Source organism: Rhinolophus ferrumequinum, chromosome 5, assembly GCF_004115265.2.
Source record: "Rhinolophus ferrumequinum isolate MPI-CBG mRhiFer1 chromosome 5, mRhiFer1_v1.p, whole genome shotgun sequence".
NCBI classification, from domain to species: domain Eukaryota; kingdom Metazoa; phylum Chordata; class Mammalia; order Chiroptera; family Rhinolophidae; genus Rhinolophus; species Rhinolophus ferrumequinum.
This window is the reverse complement of record NC_046288.1, coordinates 8,230,528-8,246,753: the sequence shown is the minus strand read 5'-3', so window position 1 is coordinate 8,246,753 and position 16,226 is coordinate 8,230,528. Positions and strand designations below refer to the sequence as shown.

Below are 16,226 nucleotides of genomic sequence, written 5' to 3'. Positions count from 1 at the left end.
AGCTTACCTAAAGGCCCAGGGCTCCCTTGGCCTACTGCCACCTGCTGACTGCCTGTAAGGCTCAGCTGTTAAAAGAGCCTCTTTAGGTGTGCATGCTGGGTTGGTTAACCCAGGGTTGAGAGAGCCATCAGCGATGAAGCACTAGCTGGGCAGGGTGGGGTCCCAGAGAGTCACAAGGTGTGGCCAGTGGTTTTTACAAGGTTAATGCAGATTCAGGCCTGTGATCACTTCGCAAAATGCCCCGAGAACACCATAGCCAAAAATCGATCACCTTGGGCTCACAGATCCCCAAGACCTGCCCTAGAGAGGCTGAGACACAGGCTGTCACTCATCACCTCCAGCAAAAGTTCTCCACACCACCAAGGGTCACCTCCTGCTGTGAAAGCCTTCTGCAGCTTGTGGGGCAGGGCTGGCTGCTCAGTAGCCAAGAGTGCCCCGTGAGATGCAGCACTAGCTGTGTGGGGCAGAGACCCAGGGCATCACCAAGGTGGTGCACATGCAAGGATATAACCAGACCAATACAGTCTCAGGTTTGGCCCTTTGGGAGAGGGTTCAAAATACAAAAAACGTCACCCTCCTGTAGGCTACACATGAGTCAGGCTCCACACAGGGATAAAGGCTTCTGTCCCTCCAGCCCTTGCCCTGAAACCACACAATTCAGCCTTTCCCCATATGTTTCTGGCACCTATCGAAGTTGCCACCCCTGCATCACAGACAAAGTGAGTGTAATCTGTGTATGGGATCTTTAAGAGGGCGTCAGGGTTTCCAGTCACCTTCCATCTCAATAGGATGGGCAGACAGAGTCCTTGCTGATTTTCAGTGCCAGAACTCCTCTTCCCAGCACACAACCCCCAAGCTGGGGATCCTGGTGTGGGGAAGAGGAACCCCTTCCTCTTCTGAGGGAACTTCTGCCACTGAGGTATCCCTCCCATTGTTCAACCACTATCTGTGGGTTTGAGATGCCCTTTTTGCATCTCCATCCCTCCTACCAGTCTCAATGTGGCCTCTTCTTTATATCCATAGTTATAGGCATTCTGTTCAACTATTCTTCAGATGATTTGTGAGATTGATTGCTGTATAATTTATTTGTAATTTTGGTGTGATCCTGGGATGCAGTGGGCATAATGTTTTCGTAATCCACCATCTTGGACCAGTCTCCATTTTTATTTCTCAGGTATCATATTTATTCTGAGAACACCCTAATAACATTGTACAACCCAGCACTTAGAAAATCCACGTGGTTCTCTTTCACCTCCTTTTTTTGGTGAAGCACTCTTGTTAGCACAGGTAATCTCTGCTACACTGTGATGGATAAACACAAAAGTCAGCAAACTACCATTTTGTTCTGCAGAAGGAAAAATGAGGATTGTGCAGGACAAATCACCCAGTTACAGCACAGAATAAACACTTTACACACAAATCCATTCACCCACACCAAATGTTGACTACATAGGCAGCTTCTTAGAAATACCAAATCCTGTTCTCATAAAAGCCCAGTGCTTTATCATCTTCAAATGTATTACAGATTAAATGAAAGCATGCTTTTCCTAAAAACTATGTATATATCACTAAAAGGAAACAAATTATAAAAAGAGAAGTTATCTTCAATATGTATCACTTACAATAAAAGAATGTCCTTGGGGAAACACTTATTGTTGATTAAAAGATTATAAATGTAAGATACATTAGCTGTGTTTCTGCTTTAGTGGCAACAATGGTATATCCTAAAATTATGTATAAATTAATATTTCATTATTGGAGTTTTACCTTCTTTTAACTTCTTCACCCACCGGTCTCTGCTTTGTGCACTAGGTGCAAAAATGTAAAGTGTGTTAGCATCATGAACAACCTAAAATAAAACATAAGATGGAATCAGTAAGACATACTTAGATGCAGCACTTCCGTCTAGTACAGAGCCCTTGGTATCGCAGACACCAATAAATTATTCTGAAATGACTGAATAAAATTACTTTGGATACAAAGAACCTAGATGTCTGCCTTACAAAAGCACATTTATTTATTCACGTCGACATCGAATAGGACACACCTTTTTCAAAGGACTGTGTTTTATAGAAAAAAAAAATATACAGAGGCCAAGATGCTTTACCAATCTGGTTATTTCTTGGGATCTAATTAACCAAAGTTCCGTAGGTAAACTTGGTGTAACAGGGCCAATAGTTAGAATACTGAATATTCTAATTCAATATTTTTCAGAGTAACATTTTAGATAAATGTACTACTCTTTCAGGATCACTCCTATACCTTTCTTTTGCCACGATAAACAACGGCAGAAGCTAAGTATGAAGCACTGACTATCCTAACTCTATGCTGTGCCCTTTACAAACATTAACTCAATGGTTCACACCATCGCGGTATTAGTATTTCGTAGAGGAGACCAAGGGCTCGCCACAAACCCTCCACTCCTGTATAACCCCAGGGAGCGCCAATCACATAGCCCTGCAAATGGTGCTCTCCAATGTGCTACTAAACCTGCTCATCTTCATTTGGTTGGTAATCCAGAAAGCCATGATCCTGACTCCAGAGCCCAAGCTTTTAAACCACAGTGCATCTTTTAGAAGTAACTTCTGATGAGCAATTACAGAGTCTCATTATTCATATTTTTTACTGCTATTAATAAAATTAAACCTGGGAAACTAACCCCAAAACTTTATCATTGGTCTGTCACTTTACCCTTGATGGTAAGTCACAAGACAGAAATGCTTTGATCAGCTAAAAAGAAATATGTAGCTGGAAATAGTCCTTCACCATGTCCATAGCCACTGGATTGAACACAAATAGCTCTTTCCCTGATAAACGGCTGTTCCTGACCATAGTCAATAGATAATTCTGTCCCACTCATTTTAATCAAATAAATGCAATTTAACAGCAATGTGAACACTACAGAATAAATAATGTTGTATTTCATTCAGTGATTAATTCATCCAACTAGCATTTTGCTGGAACTACACAAGATACAAAAATATATCAAATATGGAGCCTATTTTCAAGACATATAGAAATATAACAAGACAGAAAGTGAAACATGACAGAGAGGTAAAGATAAAGCACAGTTTACTAACCACTGTCTCCCCAATAAACTTTAATTTAAAAAAAATATATTTGAACTTGCCAACCAAAACATAGAAAAAGATAAAGCTCCAAGAGAGATGTGGGGATATATGTAGCCTCACTTGGTCCATGATTTTCACAACCGCGATATTGTGACTTATAATAAGAAATATCTAGGGGCAGCCAGATGGCTCAGTTGGTTGGAACACGAGCTCTAAACAGCAGGGTTGCCAGTTCAATTCCCACATGGGAAGTGAGCTGCGCCCTCCACAACTAGATTGAAGACAACAAGCTGCCACTGAGATGCAGCTGGGGCGGCCAAATGGCTCAGTTGGTTAGAGTGTGAGCTCTCAACAACAAGATTGTTGGTTCAATTCCCACATGGGACGGTGGGCTGCACACCCTGCAACTAAAGACTGAAAACGGCAACTGGACTTGGAGCTGAGCTGCATCCTCCACAACTAGATTGAAGGACAACTAGGAGCTGATGTACTCTGGAGGAAACACACTGTTCCCCAATATTCCCCAATTAAAAAAAAAGAAATATCTATTTGGTCTTCATCCTGGTTCCTGGCATAGAATTCCTAAAACCCTTGGAATATCCTATGCTGAGAGTGACAAAGGTGTCTCTTGTTATGCTAATGAGGTGATTTTTGGAAAGCACCTAAGGATGGGGTCTGGTTGCCCTTGGAGTCAGCCATGTGATTAGAGGGTTGGAACTTCTAGTCACTCCCAACGCCCCACCTCCCAGGAGGGGAGAGGGCCAAGGATGTCATCAATTGTGCCTGTGTAATGAAGCCTCCATAAAAAGGGTCCGGAGAGCTTCTGGGTTAGTTAGCGAACACATGGAGATCTGGGGAGAGAGGCTCGACAGGAGAGGGCAGGGAACCCCCGTGCCCTTCTCCCCATACTGTGCCCTATGTATCTCTTCTGGCTGTTCCCGAGTTATAACTGAAACTGAGGGTCCTTAAGACTTAGATTAAATGTAGCTTTGAATTTTAGCTCTAGAAAACCTCTCTCCCTCTCTCTCTCTCCCTCGCTCTCCCTCTCTCTCTCTCTCCATACACACACACACACACACACACACACACACACACACACGGCCTGGATTATCACCAACCCCCAAGACAGCAGAAGACAGTAGCCCGGACCTGACTAATGATCACAAGGTCCAGGCTAAAGACAACATCTTGACCAAAGTTATGTTTCAGCTCCTGAACCCTAAGGTGGAACGACCCCCTGGCTAGAACCAGAGGGACACTACAGCAGACCTCAGAGCTGTCCTCAAGACCTAAAGAAATGTCTTATTACCCTTACTTACCTCAAATCTGACCAATCAGCTCCCAGCATAACCCCGAGCCCCCTAACCCATGGTGTTTTGTGATTTTGCCCTTTATAATCTGTAACCTACACACCATTGGGGAATTCGGGCTTTTGAGCATTAGCTTCCCATTCTCCTGGGTGGTGCCATTTATGATAAAATAGCCAGCATTTCTCCACTGCAATCCTTGGTGTTTAGTGTTTGGCTCTGTTGGCAAAGGGTAGACGAATTCTTTCTGTTCCATAACACATCCTTTTATAAGAAAATGGAGGTCTGTTAAATAAAATGTTTCTCTGAGTTCTGTGAGCAATTAGTCAAACCTGAGTAAGAGACTGCAGGTAGGTCAGAAGCACAGATGACAACCTGGACTTGCAATGGGCATCTGAAGTGGGGGCAGTCTTGTGGGACTGAGCCCTTCACCTGTGGAATCTGATGCTATCTCCAGTTCGTGTTAGAATTAAGATGAATTACAGGACATCTAGCTGGTGTCAGAGAATTGCTAGATGGCATGTTAAAACACACACACACACACACACACACACACACACACACACACACACACACACACACACTGGAATTGGGTGTTAGAATCTTAACACCTTAGTCTGGTTTGTCCATGCAATCAACTCTGTATGGAAGAATGAGGTAAAAACGCACCACGAAATAGTCATTCTGAATTGACAGAGAGGTACCTATCTGGATCATGCTGCCAGGGCTTTGAACCTTCCAGAAACCTGGGTGTATTGTAATAATTTATTACAATAACTCACTTTACTGAGTTTTTACATTAGGCTAAGCACTTTACACATTTCACATACACTGCCCCATTTAATCCACATAGCAGCCCGGCTCTGCTGGCATCCTCGTATTCCAGATGAGAAAACCAAAGTGGGTGAGGTTAAGTCACCTGAGTAGGATCCGTTTGACCCCCAAAGGCTCTTCTTATTCATGCTTCTTCCAAACACCTTCCTACTGCCCCCTGACTGTTTCCCTGCTAAGAATTGGCCTTTTCAGGCTCCAAACAGTCTAACTTCTCAAAACTCACCTCATGTCAGTACTGTGAGCTTGTAACTTTGTTAGAGACAAGGTAATCAAAAGAAAACTAATCCAAGCACAGAGTTCTGATAAACTAAGACTAGATATATTATCTCCCTAGCTTGGGACATTTGTATTTCTATAAAAAAAAAAATCGAGAAATAGCATCCTCAACCCAAATAATAAACATCTAATTCTGACATCTCAGGCAGGCTGATGGGTGAGCTATGGGGGTTCCAGTATCCTCCCCTCAGGTAACCCCAAGCACACTTGGAGGCCACCTTCTATGTCATCCATTCGGAGAGCTGACTGTGACAGTCACGTTTCTCATGTGCCTCTTCTGGTGAGTCGTCCCTATCACAGCAGAGGTTGCCAGCGGAGAGAAGAGCTTTGCAGACCTTGAGGCACAGAAGCCATTTCAACAAGGAGGAAATATATTCTCCCTTGGTAATACTACTAACTTACTAGTTACCCTCCCTCCTATTTATATATTCATTCACTGATTCATTTATTCAAGAGACACTGACAATGTGCTGGAGAAGAAACAGCACAGATGTTATACAGACAGACAGTTCTGGGTGTAAAACCCAGGAAAGAAACGCCACCTCCTGGGGAACCCCCAGCCCACATCAGAAGACAGCTAAGGAAACAAGTAGCTGGCTTCTCTTATTTTCTCTGTTCCTTCCTAGGGCTAGAATATGCTGAGAGAGGAAACAAACTCCTTTTGTCTCTTGGTATCTTTTGAAAACGTCTACTTGTACTTTTCTTTTTTTTTTTTTTTTTTTTTGCCTTGCATCTGCACAAGATGCAAACTTTCCCTGTGATGATGTGGAAGTAGGATCTATACTTTCTTAAGTTATACTTAAGTTATAATAAAGGAGGATATTTTTCATCTATCAAATCTTGCTGGCTTAAATTACATAAAGTTCAAGTTTCCCTCTTCTTAACTTTTCCTCCCTTTTTTCCACCTCTCCCCCAGCCCCCCAATTCCAGTTCAAGCCCTTGTTTCTCAGTCTAGTCTCAGTCTAGTCTCAGTCTAGTTGTGTAGGACACAGCTTCCTGGCCGATGCTGGTATTATGAGCCTTGCCCACCCCACCCCCCGTTGAGGCAGTCGGTGATCAATCGACGATCGGCCGCTCACAACAGCGCTGGTTGCCGGCCATTCATGCTGGCCACCCGCCACTCATGGTGTCACACTGTGGCACACAGCAGCACACAGCAGCTCAGCCAACCTCCGGCTACTCACTGCAGCCCAGCTCCAGGGAAAGCTGTTATTCACAATCTTAGCTGTAGAGGGCGCAGCTCACTGGCCCATGTGGGAATCGAACTGGCGGCCTCCGCCTTAGGAGCACAGCACTCCATCCACCTGAGCCAATGGGTTGGCCCCCTCTTCTTAATTTTTCAAATTGTTTCTGAAATTTTCTTATTCACCTCAATGATTAAAAATGTGAAACTCAAAATTATGTGAAATTAAAAACGGTTCAGGGATGGAATGTTTTCTGTTCTCGTATTTTTCTCATCATTCTGAAAACCAACTAAATGCTGCAGAGTAGATCTCTTTCTGTTACACAGCAAAAATCCTAACTCTGGGTCCAGAATCAATGAGAATCATCGCTCCCTACAACCACCTGCCACCCCACAAATGTCTAACAGCTATCAGAAGCGTAGTAGGAGTGGTTCTCCACTAAACTTAAAAGGAAATCACGCGCATGCACACACACACACACACACACATTATATATGCACTTAACATACGTAATCAAGAAGATTCAAATTGGGCTTACTTCTAGATCTAGGTAGTAAATGTAGTGTTAATAGCAGTAGTAAGAGAAGTAAAAATAACAGTAATAGCAACTAACACTTAGCTTGCTCTCACTGTGTATCTAAGCTGTTTATATATCATCTTAACTAATCCTCACACAATCCTAGGAAATGAGTACTATGATTAATTATTATTATTCTCATTTTTCAGAAGAGGAAACAGACGCAAAGCAGTTGAGTGACTTGTGCAAGGTCTCAGAGCCTGTCAGTGGCAAATCAGGTGCTTTGGCCTTCAAGTTGCCTCTATAAGCATTTTACTGTCCCTGCTTTTCATGCAAAGAAATGGCAGATGTAAAATGAGGAACTGGGAAAAGGGAAAATTAAATGTCCTCCTTCCTCCTATTGTGTTGTTGGCCACCACAGTGAAAATAATCCAGATGGAGATTTAAAGCCTCAATATCCTACTTTATTACATCTTAATCCTCCAAACTGGCAAATGTTTATTTGAAATGTAATCCATAATTTCATAATAGCACAAGAGCTACCGAAATCTCCACTGTGATACTATGTTGAAAAGATTTCTGCAGCTTTCCCCTTAGTACATAGTGAGACCATTGCCATGGGTAAAAGGCGACTTTCATTAGAGACATTCGTTATTGCAAAGGAAAGCCCAAAAATGTCCTCAGCCAGAGAAGGGGTGGTTACCTGCTGGAGAGGGTCCTGGGCTGCCTGCTGCGAAGTCGGGAACACCAGGATCCCTCCCTGCATTCCTGATTCTCCAGGCATGTGTGCACTACGGTCCTGCACAGATGGACAGCGGCTCAGGAGGCCACGTCCATCCTCCCTGGGAGTGCGGAGATGTGAGCACGTGTTCTAGGGAGGTTTGCAATGCACAAAATGGCCTCGGACAAGTCATTTAACATTCCTGAACTTCAATTTCCCCAATCAGAAATCAGAATAGTATGCAGAGGGTGCCAAAAAATTGTATACGCATTCTAAGAAAGGAAAAAACTGTATTAAAATTGTAATAATATATACCAATAACAAAAGACGCATACAAGTCCCGTTTGACTTCTGCAATTACAAGAGGTGCTCAAAGTGGTTGCCATCAGTGTCCAGACACTTCTGATTACGGCCAACTACTGCTTGAGCAACGCTGACCAAAGTGTCCCCTTGTATACATTGTTTTGGCACCCCTGATATTTACCTCCCTTATATTAGAGAATCATTCTGAAGGAAAACATGAAATCACATAACCTTTTCAAAAGGTACCACTTAATCCATACATAATGCTTGTATTTTGCACTGCAAGCAGCCTTTTATTTCGTCTCATTTCTGTTCCAGTAGCTCACTCCCACCCCTTCTCAGCTTCTCCGATTCACAGATAACAAACACCTTATCCCACTGTTTTTCAGTCTCAGCCCCCAGTTTTTCCTCTAACTTCTCTGTGATAAATCTAAATAAGTAGTAAGTTAGGTCTGGGGTGTAGAGACTCAGGACATTGGTAGAATTTAACAGACTCAAAACAAGAATAAGATAATGTTTCGACCCAGACTGAAACAGTTCATAAAGAAAAGCAATTACTATTAAAGTACAAATGAACCTAAAAATCAACTACCATACGATTCAACACCCCCACTTCTGGGTATTTATCCCCAAAAAAATTAAATCTGGATGTTGATGAGATATCTGCACTCCCATGTTTACTGAAGCATTATTTACAATAGCCAAGACATAAAAACAACCTAAATGTCCATTGACAGACGAATGGATAAAGAAAATGTGTTGTGTCGATATACAACAGAATATCATTCCGCTTTGCCAGGGGTTGGGGTGGGGGGCGGGGGGGATGTTGGTCAAAGGGATAAAATTTAAGTTATGTGCAGTGAATGAGTTCTAGAGATCTAACATACAGCATGGTGACTACAGTTAGCAATATTGCATTATACTTGAAATTTGCTAAGAAGGTAGATCTTAAGTGTTCTCACCTCAAAAAAAAATGGTAACTGTGAAGTGATGGATATGTTAATTAGTTTGATTACGTGATCATTTAACAAAGCATACATATATCCAAGTGTCAAGTTTTCACACCTTAAATAGAAATAATTCCTATGTGTCAGGTACACTTCAATAAAGCTGAAAAAAATGTTTTTGAAATCAACCACTACAGCAATGACAGGAAACCGTAATGTCAAATATAAGCACGACTAAAAGCCCAGAATTACACTGCTGCAAAAATATGTAGGCTCACCTGAAATGGATATTTATTTTGACAGGGGATGACACCATCATCATTCTTCACTATTTCCACACACTTGATTTTTGAAACATCAATAAATCCCTTTCTGTATTTTTTCTGTTAAAAGAAAAAAAAAAGATGGGGAGAGCCATTACAATCATAAAAGAAAAAATGTTATTAATGGTAATATTTGTTAATGAAATCGCTGATTCAAAATATCACAACTTCCTCAATAATTACCTAAACCACGCCTCCCTTTATTGTTAAACTTGTTTAAAACATTAACACTGTGGGGACTGCAATCCGAATAATGAAGTCCTTTAATTTCTAATGATGGAATGGTTCTGTCCTTGCCCACAAAAACCTCTAGAACAGAGAAAGGGAACTCCCTCTTACTGTGGCCTTTCCCTCTTAGACACACACCTTAACTTCTTCAACTTCTTGAGGGCAGTCCCCAAAAAGAGAGCATCAAAGACCAAACCAAGCAAAAGTCCATGTACTCAATTACAGATGCAGACTTCAACCAGTTACATTTTCCCCGCCAACACACAGAACTCAGAAGGATGTGAGGTGGCCTTTGGATGTTCACATAAAGCCTTCAGACTTCATTATTGAATGTTCTACCTTCTTCTCTGTGGCCTACCCTCCTTACTCACTGCCAGTCTCTCTGCAGCAAATAACAAATGACATACCAAGATATACCCCACCCCCGCCAAAATCATTCACACCCTTGAACACAATAATCTCACATTTGAGAATCTGAAAAAAATTCAAAAGAATACAAAGTAGTATGTGCAAAAGTACTTTGAGGTATTGTACCCACTCAACAATATTACAAATACAATAAAAAAAAGTTTGCTGAATAATATTAACGGATACATTCCACTCAAAAGGTTACCTGGGCAGAGGTAGCTATTCAAATGACAAAGAAGAGAAGAGAAAGCAGACGAATGAAGAACACTATAGTGTTTGGGGTGACCCTGCCATCCCCTAGCCCTGGTCAAACTTGCTTCACCAAATACTTTGAAATTCCCTTCGGGCCACAATCTTTGGGCCGCCCTACCTTGCTCCCAGGAATCTGCTCAGCATCCTCACTGTCACCATAAGATTTTCAGCCCTGCCAACTCTCCCAGGCCATCAGCTCCCGTCTGACTAGACTACTCTGAAGGTCATTTCACCAGGGTATGTCCCCTCTTTTACCCTCCCCCCGCCTTCTCCTCCTTCTCCTCCTCCTCTGCCACCACTTCCTCCTCTTCCGCCTCCTGCTTCTCTCTCTCTGTCTCTGTCTCTCTCTCTGTCTCTGTCTCTCTCTCTCTTCCCTCCCCTCCCCCTCCTCCAACACACACAGGAATCCCATTCATCCCTTGACATTTTTGTCATTCCCCACTTCTATCCACACCTTTTCCTATTCCTGCATATCTGGTGGTGGAAGGTCACAAAACAATCGTCAATGTCTTCTCTACTCTTAGCCAGGTCTTCACTGCTGCTCCTTAGTTCTTTCATGTATCTCTTGGGGAGAGAACCTAGTAGCCTCCACGGAGACCACTAGTCTCATCAAAACTACAAACCCTTTTTCCACTCCCCTCGTCCCAGCAGACACTCTTTATGGAGAAGACAGCAGCCATCCCACAGGCACACCCCCAACTATGGTATTTCCTTCTGCAGGTCAAAAGCACTCTCAGATTTACCCTTTTCTCTTTCATCCTGTCTCTAAGAGAAGGTTACGAGGACACATCAATTACGATACTGTAGTTGGCACTTAACAGATGTTATCATTTCATTTTATACTCACAAAATTCCCCTCATTTTATAGATGAAGAAACTGCAGCTCAGAGAAGTTAAATATATTGCCCAAGGATCCCAACTGACCCCAAGCCAACTAGACCCCAGAATGCCCCAGCTGCAAACAGGTGACAGAATTAATGCAGCCAAGTTCTGAAGGAGGCAACACAGATTCTGAGCATGGACTGAGCTTTAGCCAGAACACGGAGAGGGTCATTCTTCCCAGTCATGCTCTCCTAAGGTATTTACTTCTCCTGCCTCTGGATACATCCAGGCTCTCCCCTCCATACCAAGAACCCCTCCTCTGGCCCTGCGACTGCCCTAGCTCTTCTCTTCCCCTCCTGTAAGAGAACGTGAGGTGTGAGGGTGATCATACCCTCAGCCTTTCATTTCCTTCCCACCCACTCCTCCTTAACCACTTGCAATCTGCCTCCCACATCACCACAGCCTGCTAAAGCCGTTCTCAGAAACACCACCAATGACCAAACCCAACCGTCTTTGCTCGGCTGTCAACCCTCCAACCTTATCTCAAGCATTTGAGACGGTCGACACTCTCTTCTCCCTTAGGGGCCTTGACTTTGGGTCATCCTGGTTTTCCTTCTCTCCCTTTCCCTCAGTTTCCCATAGGACAACACTTGTCCTGCGTCAGCAATTGTGTCAAGCAATACACAAAGTCAATATAGGAGAAACTCATGTTCTAAGTCTATAGTCCAAATATTCTGCATTTAATCCTCACAGCTACTCTGTGAGGTAAGCATTACTAGATATATTTTAACAGAGGGAAGAAACTAAAATTAAGTAACTTTTCCAAGTTTACCTGTGGGAAAAACAAACAGGATTTATAATACAATGTAGTAAGTATTGCATGTAAAAAAGACGCTAAAAGAACACAGAGGAATTGAGGCTTAAATAACAAATTTAGAATGAACAGTACATGTGAAGAAAAACTTATTCCAGAATGACCTCAGTTGCCTCATCTGTAAAATAGGAATAATAACAATATCTAGTTTATAGATACTATTACATAGCTATGAGAATTAAATTAGTATTTGCAAAGTGCTTAGAAGAGTGTCTGGCCTGTAGTATGGTATCTGTAAGTGTTTGTGAAACACATATAAGTAGCAAGAAATGATTAGTGTGGCTGATGCACAGGGTGCATGAGGCAGAATAGAAGGGTGAGCAGGGGTCAGTCTGTAAAGAACCTGGGGTACAGTGCTACGGGGTCTGGCCAGGCAAGGCCACCCACCCTGTTCCTGGAGCCTGCACCGGTTAATGGGCAGAAGAAATTGCCAGAGCACCCTCCTCGTATTAGCAAGTCACACATGTTCGTTGTAGAAGCCTTAGAAAATACTAACAGCGAAAGAGAAGCAAATGACCCTTAAACACCCAATCCTGGAGAAAATCACCTTTGACACCGTGGACTTTTTCCAGACATTGTTCTGGGGTCATTTATCACCTGCCAGCTTTCTTAGCCCTCGAGCAACAGGCAATGTAGGGTCTGCTTCCAAGATACCCCATCTCCACCCACCACCTACCCTGGCCACTAAAAGCAGCTGTTAGATGCGGATCAATCTAGACAGGAAAATTTGGGATGACTTGTATACGGAGTTGATTTATGACCATAAATTCATGTTCTGTGATACATAATCTCTTCATGCACTGTACTAATATTTGGGCTTATTAACTCAAGTATCTTGCTGATAAGAAGTTCAGCTTTAGGTTGCTCATTCGTTATTTTATCTATCCCACCAGCAAACACTAATGAGACACCAAGCACACGTAGCTTCGAAGTTGTGGAAGGGGGTTGAGGATCTCCTCAAGGGGAGATCACAGTATTATGGTGGGTGGAAGGGGAAGTGGGCAATGATTCATAATCAAATAACGATGAAGGCAGCAAACGCACGGTGTGCTATGGAGTGGGGCAGCGACGGGGCCCGCAGAAGCGCCAGCAGTTTCAGGGAGGAAGTGACATTTTGATTCGGCTTTTAAAGGATAAGTAGGAGTTTCCTGTAGAGAAAGTGAAGAAGGGTTGCAAACAGCAAATAAATAAATAAATGTGAATAAATAAATAAATGGCATCCATTTAGGGAACAGAAAGAAATTCACTGTGGCTGAAGCTCCGAGTGGTTCAGGGGAAGTGCAGGAGATGACACCAAAAAAGTCATTTGAGACCAAATTTGGAAGATGCTTATAGGTCATACTTAGGTGTTTGGATTTATCCTGAGAGGTTTAAAGCGGGAGAGTAAGGAGTGCTGGATTGAGGTTTGTTTTCTAAAAGATAATTATTAATGGCAGTGTGATGAATGGGTGGAGACGGAGGGCTGGCTAGCTAGGAGACTGCTGCAAGAGTTCAAGTGAGGTTGTGAACTCAGTGAACGGCAGTCAGTAAGGTGAGAAAAGCAGGGATGCCAGAGTATTAGGAGGTAGAGTCCGCATAACTTTGTGACCAATCAGATGAGAGGAGGAGCTGGGGAGCCTCAGGGAATTTGACTTTCAGTGACCAGTAGACACTGATACCATACGAGTAAATCACGGTAAGGAATACTGAAGGAGAATCAGTGTGAGAAGGCACCGTTGGGAAATGTTGTTTTAGTTGCCTATTGAACAACCAGCTGGAACTGTTGGGAGGGAGTTGAAAATATAGGGTTCAAACTCAGAAATGCTTATTACTTTCTTTATAGATACAGAGAATTCTGCTTTTCACAACACATAATCAGTACATACAGTAGTACCTTATTCTAGCCACACCTCAGGGTAACCCTGAGAGGTTAGACAGGGCCGAGGAAAAAAAGGTTTGGAAGCATTAAGAGATGCTCCATAGGGATCCCTGAGAATTAATAAAAGAGCCATGTACCCTCCTAATACCTGGTCTCGCAATACCTGGTCTTCACACTCTGTTTAATCAAAGTTACCACTGAGAGGGGACATGCAACAGTTTTTCCCCCACTTAAGACTACTTAGAATTTCTTCAATGAGAAAATTGCTTTGTGATTACTGAAGTGTGCTATATATTATTGTTGATACTGTGGCCCAAGGAGAAATATCCTAGATCATTACTTTTTTCATGCGAAGTTTCCCTTCTATTTCTGTAGCCTTCGCCCTGCCCTTTAGACTGAGAATCATGGTTAGGCTGAGACCTTCTCTTACTCATCTTTGAATACTTTGAACTGAGAAGAATGCCTGGCACTTAGTAAATGTTTATTAAACCGTGTGCTAAGCCACTCTACAAAGAAGTATGAGTGACACTGTGTATCTGTGTGTGTGTGTACAGGACACACATACACACACACACACACACACACAGAGGGTGCCAACAAAATGTATACACATTTTAAAAAAGGAAAAAACTGTATTAAAATTACGTTGATGGGAACCACTTTGAGCACCTCTTGTAATTGCAGAAGTCAAATGTGACTTGTATGCATCTTTTTTTATCGGTATATATTGAGTATTATAATTAATACAAATTTTCCTTTCTTAAAATGTGTATACATTTTTTTGGCACCCTCTGTATATATTTCCTCTTTTGCACATCCTCTGTATACTCCACAAAGCTTGAAAATGAGGTTAAGTAGGTAACAGCCACTTTACCCATTTGTAAACCAGCAAAAATAGGGAAACTAGACAGAAAGATGAAATGTAACTTGCTTATAACCACAAATCAACTGAAAGGCACAACTGGGAAGTAGGCATAAGATACCCTGTCCCCCAACAAGTCTCACAAGGTACACTGTTTTCCTTTAATTTCCTAAATACTCAGTATTTTTAAAATATCAAGACCAATCCTAACAAAATTAAAATTTTCAAATATGTACACAAAGACCCAGGGCTGGCCCCAGGTGAATTTGAGACGTCCGCTGTTTATGTTCAGGACGCCTTCATATGCACCTTCCACACCCTTCTTCCTAGGTGTCCTGAGGCCCCTTAATGCACAGCGAAAGACATACCAGAATTTCTCTCCATATTGCAAATGATCCCTCTCTTTTCCCATATCACAACTTTTATTCCTAACATGGCTATTCCCAGCTGCCTGCCACAGGACAAATTTACTGGATGATTCACCTGTGTGCTGCAATAGGCCCTCAGGTGAGGCGCATGAGCTTTGGAGACAGACAGATCCTGCTTCCAGCCTTTGCTCTGCACTTAGAAGTCTGAGCGAGGGCAAGCTCTGGCTCCTTTCCGTTCCTTTGTCTGTAGGAACAGGATACCACTACTCGCTGTGCTAAGCTTGTCATAGAAATAAAGATAACGTCCATAGGTATTCAGTACAGTCTGCACCGGGAGCCACTCCCTAAATGGCAGTATTTATTTAGTTTTCACAACAACTCCAGGAAGTTGTTAGTAAACAACAGCAGAGTGATTATGAGATTAATTAAGAGGTTGAGCCAGAACTAAACCCAGATCTCTCAAAAATACTAAAGCTGTTTACCTGATTCCAGGTATCTCAAGCTGGAATATCTTTGGACTCTTATTATAAAACAGAAAACTATCTTATGTCAAAATCTAAAAATTATAGAGTGCTTGCTACGAGCCAGGCACTATGTGAACCTCTTCACGTGTATAACTCAATGAATCTTCACAGCATTATAAATGAGAACTCTTGCCACCCCATTTAACAGATGGAAAAAGCATGACTCAGAGAATATAATTAACTTGTCAAAAGTCACACAATACATCAAGATTTGAACTCTAATTCCAATCCTTAACTGCCATATACACGCGATATCACTTAACTACGTTAAGAACAAACATAAACTCAGTGGATTTCTTATGCTTATAGCTTTTAACAACTATAAGACCAAAGTAAGTTCACAACTTAAGTCCAAACAAACCTATACAATAAATAAGATTTAAATTAACATTACCTGAATGTGATGGGTGGGGTGTTTGCTGGAATTGAATCCCTCCCCCAAAGCCAGTTCTTTTGGCAACTACATGCTTGCATTGCTATGTGCCAGGTGATGCCCTTTTCCACACTTTCTCTCAGTTCCAACTATGAAGAGCCCCCGTTTGTACAC

The 16,226-nt window shown here is 42.3% G+C and overlaps 1 protein-coding gene across 6 annotated transcripts in view; it reads right to left on the bottom strand.

The window, feature by feature from the left end:
• TEC (tec protein tyrosine kinase) overlaps positions 1-16,226 on the bottom strand; it is a 205,326-nt gene that overhangs the window by 33,794 nt on the left and 155,306 nt on the right. For all 6 annotated transcript variants that reach the window (XR_004422982.1, XM_033105501.1, XM_033105500.1 and 3 more), the window contains exons 3-4: positions 9,439-9,543; positions 1,768-1,849 (exon numbers count right to left, since the gene is read on the bottom strand). Coding sequence is in view for 5 of the 6 variants with exons in the window: in XM_033105501.1 (XP_032961392.1) it covers positions 1,768-1,849; positions 9,439-9,543 (187 nt within the window). In the remaining variant the exon portion in view is untranslated. The remainder of the gene's footprint in view (positions 1-1,767; positions 1,850-9,438; positions 9,544-16,226) is intronic.